Raw genomic sequence first — 13,201 nt, 5'->3', positions numbered from 1 at the left:
CATGATCTGGGTGCAGACATCATTAGGAACATCTCTGAATGCAGAGCAACAATGTAGGTGGGAAGAACATGAGACAATGACACTGTCATAGTCCACTATACGAACCGCTCCACAAGGGTGACTTCATATATATTATAGCAGGGGGTCGACAACGTTTTTCATGAGTGACAATTTACAATTGATCCTACAATTTCTAAAGATCTGCGTGACTGTAATTATTTCCATATTATTCATGTAGATTATAGCAGGGGGGCGGCAACGTTTTTCAATGTTCAAATGATCCTCCCATTTCTAAAGATCTGCGTGCGTGTATAACACCCCACCCAGCAGAATGTCGACCAATCACGTTCACGTTGTCATGCTGCGTCACGCGGTTGCTAAACCAATCATCACGTAATCCCTTCTCAAAGTCAGTGTACTTTATGTCGAGAAACTCTGTTTTCATCAAAAGTACGTTCTGCCACGATTCCAAAGTTATACGATACTACAGACAGCAAGTTAATTATCTCACATCTCACGTCGACCAGAATGCACCGCGTGGGCCAATGACGTAACATCGTCAACGTTGTTGGGTTTTTGAGCTAGTGCCCAGTAGACTCCATTCACTCCGTGAAGGAGAGCGATCCCTGTCCCAGAGTCGCCCAGAATGCACCGCGTGGGCCAAAGACGTAGGTTCGTCAAGGTTTCCCATCTCCTCAAAAGTATATCTGCCGTTGTGATTTAAACTCCACTCTGGGAGACACATCGATCTGCAGGTTGAACATGGTGAGATTGGAGACTCCTAAATTGATAGTACAGTTTGTTTAGGTGATTTAACAGCTAGTTAGCTACTTCACATGCTGATATTGTCTTTGGTATTATTGTGTGTAGATACATTTAGCTAGCCAGCCAGCCCACACAGAGAGCATTGCATTGTGGATGTTGTAGTCGATTTGAGCTGCAACAGATTTCCTCAACGATTTTCCATGTTGTTACCAACCTTATTATTAGGGAAGCACCGATAGTACATTTATGGCCGATACCGATATCCAATATTTTCCTTTCCAAAAAGAAACCATACCGATAACCGATATAAAACATTTTGCGACCTTTTAAGCATTCTAGTACAGTTAAATAGTGAATGTCTGGGGGCATTTCTGTTAGTTTTTGCTGTTCTCCAAATACTACTTTCGAGTTTATAGTAAATTAGCTTCAACTGGTGGAGGGATTCGACACACCCCATTTAGCCATACCCTAGGTTTATCTGTATTTCTACACACCCCATTTAGCCATACCCTAGGTTTATCTGTATTTCTACACACCCCATTTAGCCATACCCTAGGTTTATCTGTATTTCTACACACCCCATTTAGCCATACCCTAGGTTTATCTGTATTTCTACACATCCCATTTAGCCATACCCTAGGTTTATCTGTATTTCTACAGCCCCAAACTACTTCCTAACGCTTCAAACACACCGACTGCATCACAGCTGCATAACATTTTACACAGCTAGACAACTATACTGATGCAGGTACCTTTTACACAGCTAGGCAACTATACTGATGCAGGTCCCTTTTACACAGCTAGGCAACTATACTGATGCAGGTACCTTTTACACAGCTAGGCAACTATACTGATGCAGGTCCCTTTTACACAGCTAGGCAACTATACTGATGCAGGTACCTTTTACACAGCTAGGCAACTATACTGATGCAGGTCCCTTTTACACAGCTAGGCAACTATACTGATGCAGGTACCTTTTACACAGCTAGGCAACTATACTGATGCAGGTTCCTTTTACACAGCTAGGCAACTATACTGATGCAGGTACCTTTTACACAGCTAGGCAACTATACTGATGCAGGTACCTTTTACACAGCTAGGCAACTATACTGATGCAGGTACCTTTTACACAGCTAGGCAACTATACTGATGCAGGTACCTTTTACACAGCTAGGCAACTATACTGATGCAGGTCCCTTTTACACAGCTAGGCAACTATACTGATGCAGGTCCCTTTTACACAGCTAGGCAACTATACTGATGCAGGTACCTTTTACACAGCTAGGCAACTATACTGATGCAGGTACCTTTTACACAGCCTGGCAACTATACTGATGCAGGTACCTTTTACACAGCTAGGCAACTATACTGATGCAGGTCCCTTTTACACAGCTAGGCAACTATACTGATGCAGGTACCTTTAACACAGCTAGGCAACTATACTGATGCAGGTACCTTTAACACAGCTAGGCAACTATACTGATGCAGGTACCTTTTACACAGCTAGGCAACTATACTGATGCAGGTACCTTTTACACAGCTAGGCAACTATACTGATGCAGGTACCTTTTACACAGCTAGGCAACTATACTGATGCAGGTACCTTTTACACAGCAAGGCAACTATACTGATGCAGGTACCTTTTACACAGCTAGGCAACTATACTGATGCAGGTACCTTTTACACAGCTAGGCAACTATACTGATGCAGGTACCTTTTACACAGCTAGGCAACTATACTGATGCAGGTACCTTTTACACAGCTAGGCAACTATACTGATGCAGGTACCTTTTACACAGCTAGGAAACTATACTGATGCAGGTACCTTTTGCACAGCTAGGCAACTATACTGATGCAGGTACCTTTTACACAGCTAGGCAACTATACTGATGCAGGTACCTTTTACACAGCTAGACAACTATACTGATGCAGGTACCTTTTACACAGCTAGGCAACTATACTGATGCAGGTACCTTTTACACAGCTAGGCAACTATACTGATGCAGGTACCTTTTACACAGCTAGGCAACTATACTGATGCAGGTACCTTTTACACAGCTAGACAACTATACTGATGCAGGCACCTTTTACACAGCTAGGCAACTATACTGATGCAGGTACCTTTTACACAGCTAGGCAACTATACTGATGCAGGTTCCTTTTGCAGGTGGTCGTATGCGGTTGGACACATGGAGGAGAGAATCATTTCCTCAGTTTCCTCAAAACCGTGTCTTTTTGAAACAACTGCTGACAGCTACAGGGACATAAACACAAACATGCTGCCTGGAGACAAGTGTCCATGATAGTAGGATCGCCAGGTCAGTTTAGTCGTGAGCTTGTGCTAAATGTGGCTAGTTAGCTAGCTTGCTAACCTAGCCAATGAGGTGTGTGTGAAAGAAATAGTCAAATAAGTTATGCTAGTTACTACCCCTGATAACTTTCCCAAATAATAATGTTTGAAAGAGTGTGAGTGTGTATGCTAGATAAATAGTAATGGAAATGCTAGATACTCTGTAATACATTTTTCACTGAGACATCATGGCGTGTCCATCAATTTAAATCCCAACTTGTAAGGAAAGAATAAATATGAAAAAAATCCACAATATATTGGACAGAACTATGAGGTCTAAAGGTCTGTCTTTCCAAGACATTCTGTTCATCTGCAAGCAGATCTGATGATTGTAGATGGAGGGAGAACCTGTTATTTACAATGGAAGAATATAACTTCCTGTAGCCTATATAATGTAACAATGACAATCATCCCTTCATATATACTGTAGTTGAAGGTTATTTTAGTGTCATAAAAAGTGTTCATTAAAACAGATCAGGATGTTTGGTGGAAGGATTCAGTGTAGATGTTCTGCTGTGTATCGAGGGGTTTATATGAAAGTGGTAGATTTGTAATTCTTTACCAGAGAAAGTTCTGAATTACTTTTCTTTGGGTGACCTCAGTCTTTGACAATTCAGCTACTTTGTTAACAGTCCTACTGTAATGGTCTAGGTAGCTGGTGAAGAGGAGTCAGGACAGTAGAGATGAGTAACACATGTAACTTTACTCAAATATTCCAATAACGTGTCGTAAATACCGAGCCCACAGTAACAGACCAAACATACATAAAACAATCACGCACAAAACCATGGGGAAAACAGAGGTTTAAATAATGAACATGTCATTTGGAATTGGAACCAGGCGTGTAAAACAAAGACAAAACAAATGGAAAATGAAAAATGGATCAGCGATGGCTAGAAGGCCGGTGGCGATGGCTAGAAGGCCGGTGGCGATGGCTAGAAGGCCGGTGGCGATGGCTAGAAGGCCGGTGGCGATGGCTAGAAGGCCGGTGGCGATGGCTACAAGGCCGGTGGCGATGGCTAGAAGGCCGGTGGCGAAGGCTAGAAGGCCGGTGGCGAAGGCCAAAAGGACAGTGGCGATGGCTAGAAGGCCGGTGGCGAAGGATAGAAGGCCGGTGGCGATGGCTAGAAGGCCGGTGGCGATGGCTAGAAGGCCGGTGGCGAAGGCTAGAAGGCCGGTGACGTCGCTGCCCGAACAAGGAGCGGGACCGACTTCTGTGGAAGTTGTAACAGTACCCCCCCTTGACACGCAGGGCGATCCGGATGGAGATGGTGGTACTCCCGCAGCAACGGAGGGTCCAAAACGTCTTCCACCGGCACCCAGCATCTCTCCTCCGGACCGTACCCCTCCCACTCCACAAGGTACTGAAGGATTTTCGCCCGACGCCTCGAGTCCAGTATGGCTCGAAAAGCATAAACCGGGGCCCCTGGATGTCCAGAGGGGGTGGAGGAACCACCTGCACCTCAGACTCCTGGAGTGGACCAGCCACCACCGGCCTGAGGAGAGACACATGGAACGAGGGGTTAATACGGTAATCGGGGGGAAGCTGTAACCTGAAGCAAACCTCGTTCAGTCTCCTCAGGACTTTGAACCGCGGGCCCAGCTTCCGGCAGGGCAGGCGGAGGGGCAGGTTTCGGGTCGAGTGCCAGACCGGTGAAAACCCGATGGCGGAGGTGAAAACCAGAGGTAAGGCTGACCGAGACCCAGACGTTCCATGAACGCCCTCCAGACCCTTGACGTGAACTGGGGACCTCGATCAGACACTCTATCCTTTGGCACCCCATAGTGCCTATAAGACATGTGTAAACATGGCCTCCTCAGTCTGTAGGGCCGTAGGGAGATCGGGCAAAGGAAGGAGACCGCAGGACTTAGAGAACAGATCCACAATGACCAGGATCGTGAGGGAGGAAGATCCTTGAGGAAGTCCACAGAAAGGTGCAACCAAGGTCTTTGTGGAAGGTAAGGGCTGTAACGTCCCTCTGGGCAGGTGGAGGGGAGTGGGCTCTGTACGTAACGCCGCTCGATGTCCGCGTCCAGCTCCCACACTACCGGTGCCACCAGGCAAGAGGCCGGAAGTTCGGGAGTGTGATCTATGGACCGCTCCTCTGTGTCATACATCCGGGACAGTGTGTCTGCCTTAGCGTTCTGGGAACCTGGTCTGTAGGACAGTGTGTCTGCCTTAGCGTTCTGGGAACCTGGTCTGTAGGACAGTGAGTCTGCCTTAGCGTTCTGGGAACCTGGTCTGTAGGACAGTGCGTCTGCCTTAGCGTTCTGGGAACCTGGTCTGTAGGACAGTGCGTCTGCCTTAGCGTTCTGGGAACCTGGTCTGTAGGACAGTGCGTCTGCCTTAGAGTTCTGGGAACCTGGTCTGTAGGACAGTGCGTCTGCCTTAGCGTTATGGGAACCTGGTCTGTAGGACGGTGAAAACAAAAAGGGTAAAAACAACATGGCCCACCTTGCCTGGCGAGGGTTCAGTCTCCACCTTGCCTGTCGCGGGTTCAGTCTCCACCTTGCCTGGCGAGGGTTCAGTCTCCACCTTGCCTGGCGAGGCTTCAGTCTCCACCTTGCCTGGCGAGGGTTCAGTCTCCACCTTGCCTGGCGAGGGTTCAGTCTCCACCTTGCCTGGCGAGGGTTCAGTCTCCACCTTGCCTTGCGAGGGTTCAGTCTCCACCTTCTTCGAAAAGAAAGCACAGGGGCGGAGCTTTAGTGGCGTACCCGAGCACTGAGGGAGCACGGCTCCTATCCCAGATCCGGATGAGCCAGCAGGGGAGCCGAGGTAAACAGAGCCCTCAGGTGACCAAAAGCCCTGTCCGCCTCAGCCGTCCACTGCAGTCACACCGGTCCCCCCTTCAGCAGTGAGGTAATGGGAGTCGCTACCTGACCAAAGCCCCGGATAAACCTCCGGTAGTAGTTGGCTACCTGACCAAAGCCCTGGATAAACCTCCGGTAGTAGTTGGCTACCTGACCAAAGCCCTGGATAAACCTCCGGTAGTAGTTGGCTACCTGACCAAAGCCCTGGATAAACCTCCGGTAGTAGTTGGCTACCTGACCAAAGCCCTGGATAAACCTCCGGTAGTAGTTGGCTACCTGACCAAAGCCCTGGATAAACCTCCGGTAGTAGTTGGCTACCTGACCAAAGCCCAAGATCCATGTTGAGGTGAGACACGTCTGATTGGACTAGATCCATGTTGAGGTGAGACACGTCTGATTGGACTAGATCCATGTTGAGGTGAGGCACGTCTGATTGGACTAGATCCATGTTGAGGTGAGGCACGTCTGATTGGACTAGATCCATGTTGAGGTGAGGCCATTCCATGTCTTTATTGGTTTGTGAGAGAAGGCAGTTTGGGAGAAGGTGGTGGACCGTTTGAGGAGTCTATAGTTCCCCTGGTGGAGGTTCTTGGAACACTGATATTTAAGTCTGAGGTTGATGAAAACAAATTTGGTGCTGAAATGTTGTGTGTTATCTTGAATACCATGCAGATGTTGGAGTACAGAATGAAATGGAGAGGAGAGGAGAGGGGAGTAGAGGAGAGGAGAGGGGGAGGAGAGGAGAAGTGGGGGAGTAGAGGAGAGGAGAAGGGGAGGAGAAGAGAAGAGGAGAAGAGAGGAGAGGAGAAGAGAGGAGAGAGGGGGTGACGAGGAAAGGGGGAGAAGAGGAGAGGGGAGATAAGGGGGGGATAGGGGCAGAATAGGAGAAGAGAGGGGGAGAAGAGAGGGGGAGAAGAGAGAGGGGGAGAACAGAGAGGGAGAAGAGGAGAACAGAGAGGGAGAAGATGAGAACAGAGAGGGAGAAGAGGAGAACAGAGAGGAGAAGAGGGGAGAAGAGGAAAGGGAGAGAAGAGTAGAGGGGGAGAAGAGTAGAGGGGAGGAGAAGAGAGGGGAGAAGAGAAGAGGAGAAGAGAGAGGGGGTGACGAGGAAAGGGGGAGAAGAGGAGAGGGGAGATAAGGGGGATAGGGGCAGAATAGGAGAAGAGAGGGGGAGAACAGAGAGGGAGAAGAGGAGAACAGAGAGGGAGAAGAGGAGAACAGAGAGGGAGAAGAGGAGAACAGAGAGGGAGAAGAGGAAAGGAGAGAAGAGTAGAGGGGGAGAAGAGTAGAGGGGGAGAAGAGGAGAAGAGAGGGGAGGTGAGAAGACGAGAGAGAGAAGAGGATAAGGGTAAGGGGAGAGGAGGTGGAGAAGAGAAGAGGAGAAGAGAGGGGGAGAAGAGAGGGGGAGAAGGTGGAGAGGAAGATGAGAAGAGAGGTGGGAGAAGAGGAGAGGAGAGGGAGGAGAAGAGATGGGGAGAGCAGAGGGGTGAGAAGAGGTGAGGGGGAAGAGGTGGAGAAGAGAAGAGGACAGGGGGAGAAGAGGAGAGGGAGGGGGAAGAGAGGTGGAGAAGAGAAGAGGAGAGGGGGAGAAGAGGAAAGGGGGGGAAGAGAGGTGGAGAAGAGAAGAAGAGAGGTGGAGAAGAGGAGAGGGGCGGAGGGGAGAAGAGAGGTGGAGAAGAGAGGGGAGCAGGGAGGAGAAATGGAGAGGGGGAGAAGAGCAGAGGGGTGAGAAGGGGAGAAGGGAGGGGTAGAATTGGGGAGAAGAGGAGAAGAGAGGAGAGAAGCGGGGGGGAGTTGAGGAGAAGAGAGGTGGTAAAACGGAGGAAGGGGAGAAGAGGAGAGGGGAGAAGATGAAGAGAAAGGGGGAGAAGAATAGAGGTGGGAGGAGAGGAGAGGAGAGGGTAGGGGAGGAGAGGAGAGGAGAGGGGAGGAGAAGGGGGAGAAGAGGAGGGAGAGTAGCAGAGGTGGGAGGAGAGTGGAGGAGAAGAGAGGGGAGAGTAGTAGAGGTGGGAGGAGAGTGGAGGAGAGGAGAGGAGCTGGAGAAGAGGGGAGAAGAGGAGAGGGGGAGAAGATGAAGAGAGAGGGGGAGAAGAGGGGGTGGGTGAAGAGTACAGGGGGGAGAAGAGGGGTGGGTGAAGTGGAGAGGGGGAGAGAGTGGGTGGGTGAAGAGAAGGGAGAGGAGAGGAGGAGAGAGGGGGAGAGGGTAGGAGAGGAGAAGAGATGGAGAGAAGAGGAGAAGAGAGGGGTTGAAGAGGAGAGGAGAGGGGAGAAAGAGGGGGGGAGAAGAGTAGAGGTGGGAGGAGAGGGTAGGAGAGAAGAAGAGGGGTTGAAGAGGAGAGGAGAGGGGGAGAAGAGGGGAGGAAGGGAGAAGGGGAGAAGAATAGAGGTGGGAGAAGAGGAGAAGAGGAGGGGAGAAGAGAAGAATAGAGGGGGGGAGGAGAGGGTAGGAGAGGGCGAGGGGAGAGGAGAGGAGAAGAGAAGAGGGGGAGAAGAGTGGGGGAGAAGGGGAGAAGAGGAGAAGAGAGGGGAGAGTAGTAGAGGTGGGAGGAGAGTGGAGGAGAGGGGCGAGGAGAGGAGAGGGGAGGAGAAGAGGAGGGGGAGAAGGGAGAAGAGAGGTAGGAGAATGAGGGAGGGAGAAGGGGGAGAAGAGGAGAGGGGGAGAAGAGTAGAGGGGAGAAGAGGGGGTGGGTGAAGAGTACAGGGGGAGAAGAGGGGGTGGGTGAAGTGGAGAGTGGGGAGAAGAGGGGTGGGTGAAGAGAAGGGAGAGGAGTAGAGGGGGGAGAGGGTAGGAGAGGAGAAGAGATGGGAGAAGAGGAGAAGAGAGGGGTTGAAGAGGAGAGGAGAGGGGGAGAAGAGGAGGGGAGAAGAGTAGAGGTGGGAGGAGAGGGTAGGAGACGAGAGGAGAGGAGAGAGGAGAGAGGGGTTAAGAGGGGAGAAGAGAAGGGAGAAGAATAGAGGTGGGAGGAGAGGGGAGGAGAGGGAGAGGAGAAGAGGAGGGGAGAAAGAGTGGGGGAGAAGGGGGAGAAGAGGAGAAGAGAGGGGAGAGTAGTAGAGGTGGGAGGAGAGTGGAGGAGAGGGGCGAGGAGAGGAGGGGGAGAAGAGGGGGAGAAGGGGAGAGGAGAGGTAGGAGAATGAGGGAGAAGAGGAGAGGAGAAGAGAGGGGTTGAAGAGGAGAGGAGAGGGGAGAAGAGTAGAGGTGGGAGGAGAGGAGAGGGGGAGGAGAGGGGTGAGGAGGGAGAGAGGAGAGGAGAGGGGGAGAAGAGGGGGTGGGTGAAGAGGAGAGGGGTTGAAGAGGAGGGGAGGGGGAGAAGGGGGGAGAAGAGGAGAGAAAGAGGGGTTGAAGAGGAGGAGAGAGGGGGTGAAGAGGAGAGGAGAGGGGAGAAGAGTAGAGGTGGGAGGAGAGGATAGGAGAGGAGAAGAGAGGGGGAGTTCATTAACTCAATTCTATTGACAATGTTTGTCTATGGAGATTGCATGGCTGAGTGCTTGATTTTATACATCTGTCAGGAAGGGGTGTAGCTGAAATAGAGTCCACTAATTTGAAGGGGTGTCCACATACTTTTGTATATATAGTGTATGTACACGTTGTTGCACCATACCAACGATAAGCCTGTCTTCCCCATCACATCATGAAAGGTCATGTTGATGTTCATTTAACCTTTGTCTCTCTCTTCCTCTGACTCCTCCCTTTCTCCTTTGTTTCTCTCTTTCTCCTCTGTCTCTCTCTTTCTCCTCAGATCTCCAGGCTCAAAGCGTCAGTCCACCAGGTAGGTAGAGTATAAATCTACAGTGATTATAGCAGTTCAATATTAGTCAACTTTATTATCCCACATGGAGAAATTCATGTGTCCATACAAACCATTCTAAAACCCAATAACAAGTAGTGTTTTATGGAACTACTAATACTTGTCAACCACAAAGCATCACTGCTGTTAGAATAACAGAATCACTGTCATCATCTGTCCTCACCACTGTGTTTTCCTCTCTGCTGTTTACAGCTGAATACTCAGTCAGACTGGTGGATGGGACCACTTCCTGTTCTGGGACAGTGGAAGTCTTCTATGAAGGAGAGTGGACAGGTCTATGTCCTAGTGGGTTGTGGAGCATAATGGGAAAGACGTGGTTGTGGGACATGAGAGAGACCAAGGTTGTGTGTAGAGAGCTGGACTGTGGGAATCCTTTATCTGAATCTAGAGGACCTCTGATTGAAGATGGAAGAAGAGGAGTCACACTATATAGGTGTAGTGGAGATGAGTCTTCTATTAGACAGTGTGACATCATAGAAAGACCTGGTGTCTGTGATGGTGGATATTATCATCATGTGACCTGTTCAGGTAAGAGACTGGTCATATTGAGAGATTTATTTATACATTATACAATATTACCATTTATCATGTTTTATGTGTTTTTATTTCATTTAAATAGAGGGAGAGATGTCAGATGTATTTAAACATTATATTTGTGTTTGTCATATTGGTTTATGGGAGATGTTCATGGGCAGATCATTGTAGTTCAGATGGTACTGAAGTGAAGCTGCCTGATGGATGTCCAGCTGTTTATTTTCTATAAAGTGAAGTGAACTTATTCCTGTCTCCTGCCTGTATTATTCCCAACCCGATCCTGAGTGACTAAGAACCCATTTCTACCTCTTACAGTATCAAACATAGCAAACTACAATCTTTTATCCAACATATTTGTGTTTAGTCCTTGACAGTGTCATCAACAAAACTGATTGAATGTTCAACCAACTCTTTTTCTCCAGAGTCTGTGCGGCTTGTGGATGGAGCTGGTCTCTGCTCTGGGAGAGTGGAGGTGAAGTCCAATCAGTCCTGGGCCTCAGTGTGTGAAGCTGACTTTGACCGGCAGGATGCAGAGGTAGTCTGTAGGGATGTTGGCTGTGGGGCTCCTGCAGCTCTACAGGGGGGGCTCTATGGAGGAGGTGGGGGTCAGACCTGGGATAAAGAGTTCCAGTGTAAAGGCAAAGAGTCCCTTCTCCTGGACTGTGACACCTCAGACAGAGAGAACAACACCTGCCTACCTGGTAATGCTGTTGGACTCACCTGCTCAGGTAAGAAACAGTTTGTCACTCAATCAACATTGTTTCTCATCTGGAGTGAAGAATATGAGAGACAATATAGGTGTGTTTTAGTGAGAAAATAGTAAGATTACTGTCTCTCTCTTTTCTTTTCTCAGAGCCTGATGATGTGAGGCTGGTGGGAGGAGGCAGTCGCTGTGCTGGTGGAGTGGAGTGGTACGACCAGGGAGAGTGGAGGACTGTGGGATCTTTCTCTAACGTGATGTCTATAGCTGAAGTAGTGTGTAGACAGATGGGTTGTGGCTCCACTGTTTCAGTACTACCTGGAAACACCACTAGAGGGAAAAACATTATCTGTTCTGGGTCTGAGTCTTCACTGAGGGAGTGTTGGAGAAGTTATTATCTCCGTCCTGGACTCACAGTGATCTGCTCAGGTCATAACAACATATTATAATTATATTCAACTGATTTCCTTCATTCATACAACTTTCCTCTGCACCTCTCATGATGACTGTTTAACTTGTCAGTCTGCTTTACTAAATAGATCACTCAGTCAAGTAGGAATCAAATACAACTTAAATATCCCAGAATGCTTTTGTATGTGAGTGTTACCTCAGTGAACGTCTCTACTCTCTACCACTGTCACATGTCATGTTATTGTCACATCTAAATGAGGAAAGTAGTTGAGGAGCTACGTTTTCTTTTTCTCTCCTCTGGTTCCAGATGTCCTGCTTCAGCCTGATATCAACATATGTTGTCTCAGTGACTGTAGGCCCACTACTCATGTTGCCCTGTGAGGGAGGGTGGCTGGCACTGTTACATGCTGATGTTATTGTCATATCTATAGGAAACTAGTTGAAGAGGTTTTTCTTGTTCTCTTTTATTGTTACAGATCTCCTGGTCCAGCCTGATATCTTCCTGACTGACCCAATGGGAGGGGTCTCCAGGGGCCACCAGGGGCCTGAGATGTTCAGGGGCTACAACTTCACCATCACCTGCTCCACTCAGCCACAGTACCCAGGAGGCTCCTTCCTCCTCACGTTCACCGGCTCCAACAGAACCCAGACCCAGCCAGCTGTCAATCACTCTGCTGCCTTCCTCTTCCCTGCTGCAGATGACTCCCACCAAGGGAACTACAGCTGTGTTTATGACAATTATGTTTTCTCTCATAACTTCTCCTCTGAGAGTGAGCTCCTCCCCCTCGCCATCACAGGTAACTGAACATGAACCAGACTTATAACTTTGTCATTGACAGATTTCCCACAGATCTATGTGATGATGATCAGTCCCCTCATCAAAGGTGTTTCTGTTTGCAGCCTCTCCTCTGCCAGCCTTCATCATCAGACACGTTGTAGTGCTGCTGATCCTACTGACAACCATCACCACCTCCTACCTGTACTACAAGGTAAAGACATTTACTCAGACGTTACAAGTCATTTAAACTAGAGGGGGAGAGGGAGAGGGAGGGAGAGAGAATGGAGATACTAGAGAGTAAATGTCTGACTGTTGGTGCTGTGTCTCCCTAGCCCACCAGGAGGCAGAAGAGAGTGAACAGGGTGAGCAGCATGGATCTTGATGTCAATGCCATGGAGATGGTCTCTCTGAGCTCCAGAGCTGAAGCTGGACCGGGAGAGGAGAGAGCAGCCCAGGGGACGGAGTAGGAGTAGAATGAATCTGACCCTACATGCTGATCTTAGGTCAGTTTTGTGTTTTAAATCGATGGTCAGCAGTGGACTGGTGTTTAAATGTGGTGATAAACCTGAAGTGGTTCTAATTTTAATAACAAGTTTTAGTTTATCTTTCTAGAACCTTGGAAGAAATCTAAAAGTAGTGACTGCAACCACCATTATTCATTTAGTTTGGTTTTAACCAGCTGAAAAACATGGGGTTTTGGTAACATGGGGTTTTGGTAACATGGGGTTTGTAAATGGGGTTTTTGATGGGGTTTGGGTAACATTGGGTTTTGGGTAACAAACATGGGGTTTGGGTAACATGGGGTAACATGGGGTTTGGGTAACATGGGGTTTTAAAATTATTTTGCTTAACGTCTGTCTTCATGGGTTTTTTTTTGCTTTTGTCTTATTTAGTGTCTCTTAGATTCTTTTATCTTATTTAGTGTCTCTTAGATTCTTTATCTTATTTAGTGTCTCTTAGATTCTTTATCTTATTTAGTGTCTCTTAGATTTTTATCTTTTAGTTTTAGTGTCTCTTAGATTCTTTATCTTATTTAGTGTCTCTTA

The 13,201-nt window shown here is 48.5% G+C and overlaps 1 protein-coding gene across 1 annotated transcript; it reads left to right on the top strand.

The window, feature by feature from the left end:
- Nucleotides 1-678: 678 nt before the first annotated feature.
- LOC135559578 (deleted in malignant brain tumors 1 protein-like) lies at nucleotides 679-12,622 on the top strand. The gene is made up of 9 exons (XM_065015195.1): nucleotides 679-765; nucleotides 2,933-3,083; nucleotides 9,664-9,693; nucleotides 9,925-10,260; nucleotides 10,689-10,994; nucleotides 11,120-11,395; nucleotides 11,854-12,174; nucleotides 12,278-12,393; nucleotides 12,488-12,622. Exons 2-9 carry the CDS (start codon nucleotides 3,065-3,067, stop codon nucleotides 12,620-12,622), a joined length of 1,539 nt encoding a protein of 512 aa, XP_064871267.1. The 5' UTR covers nucleotides 679-765; nucleotides 2,933-3,064.
- Nucleotides 12,623-13,201: the final 579 nt, after the last annotated feature.

Source organism: Oncorhynchus nerka, unplaced genomic scaffold (assembly GCF_034236695.1).
Source record: "Oncorhynchus nerka isolate Pitt River unplaced genomic scaffold, Oner_Uvic_2.0 unplaced_scaffold_1627, whole genome shotgun sequence".
Lineage (NCBI taxonomy): Eukaryota > Metazoa > Chordata > Actinopteri > Salmoniformes > Salmonidae > Oncorhynchus > Oncorhynchus nerka.
The sequence above is the reverse complement of the archived record's forward strand: the minus strand, read 5'-3'. Positions and strand labels throughout refer to the sequence as shown.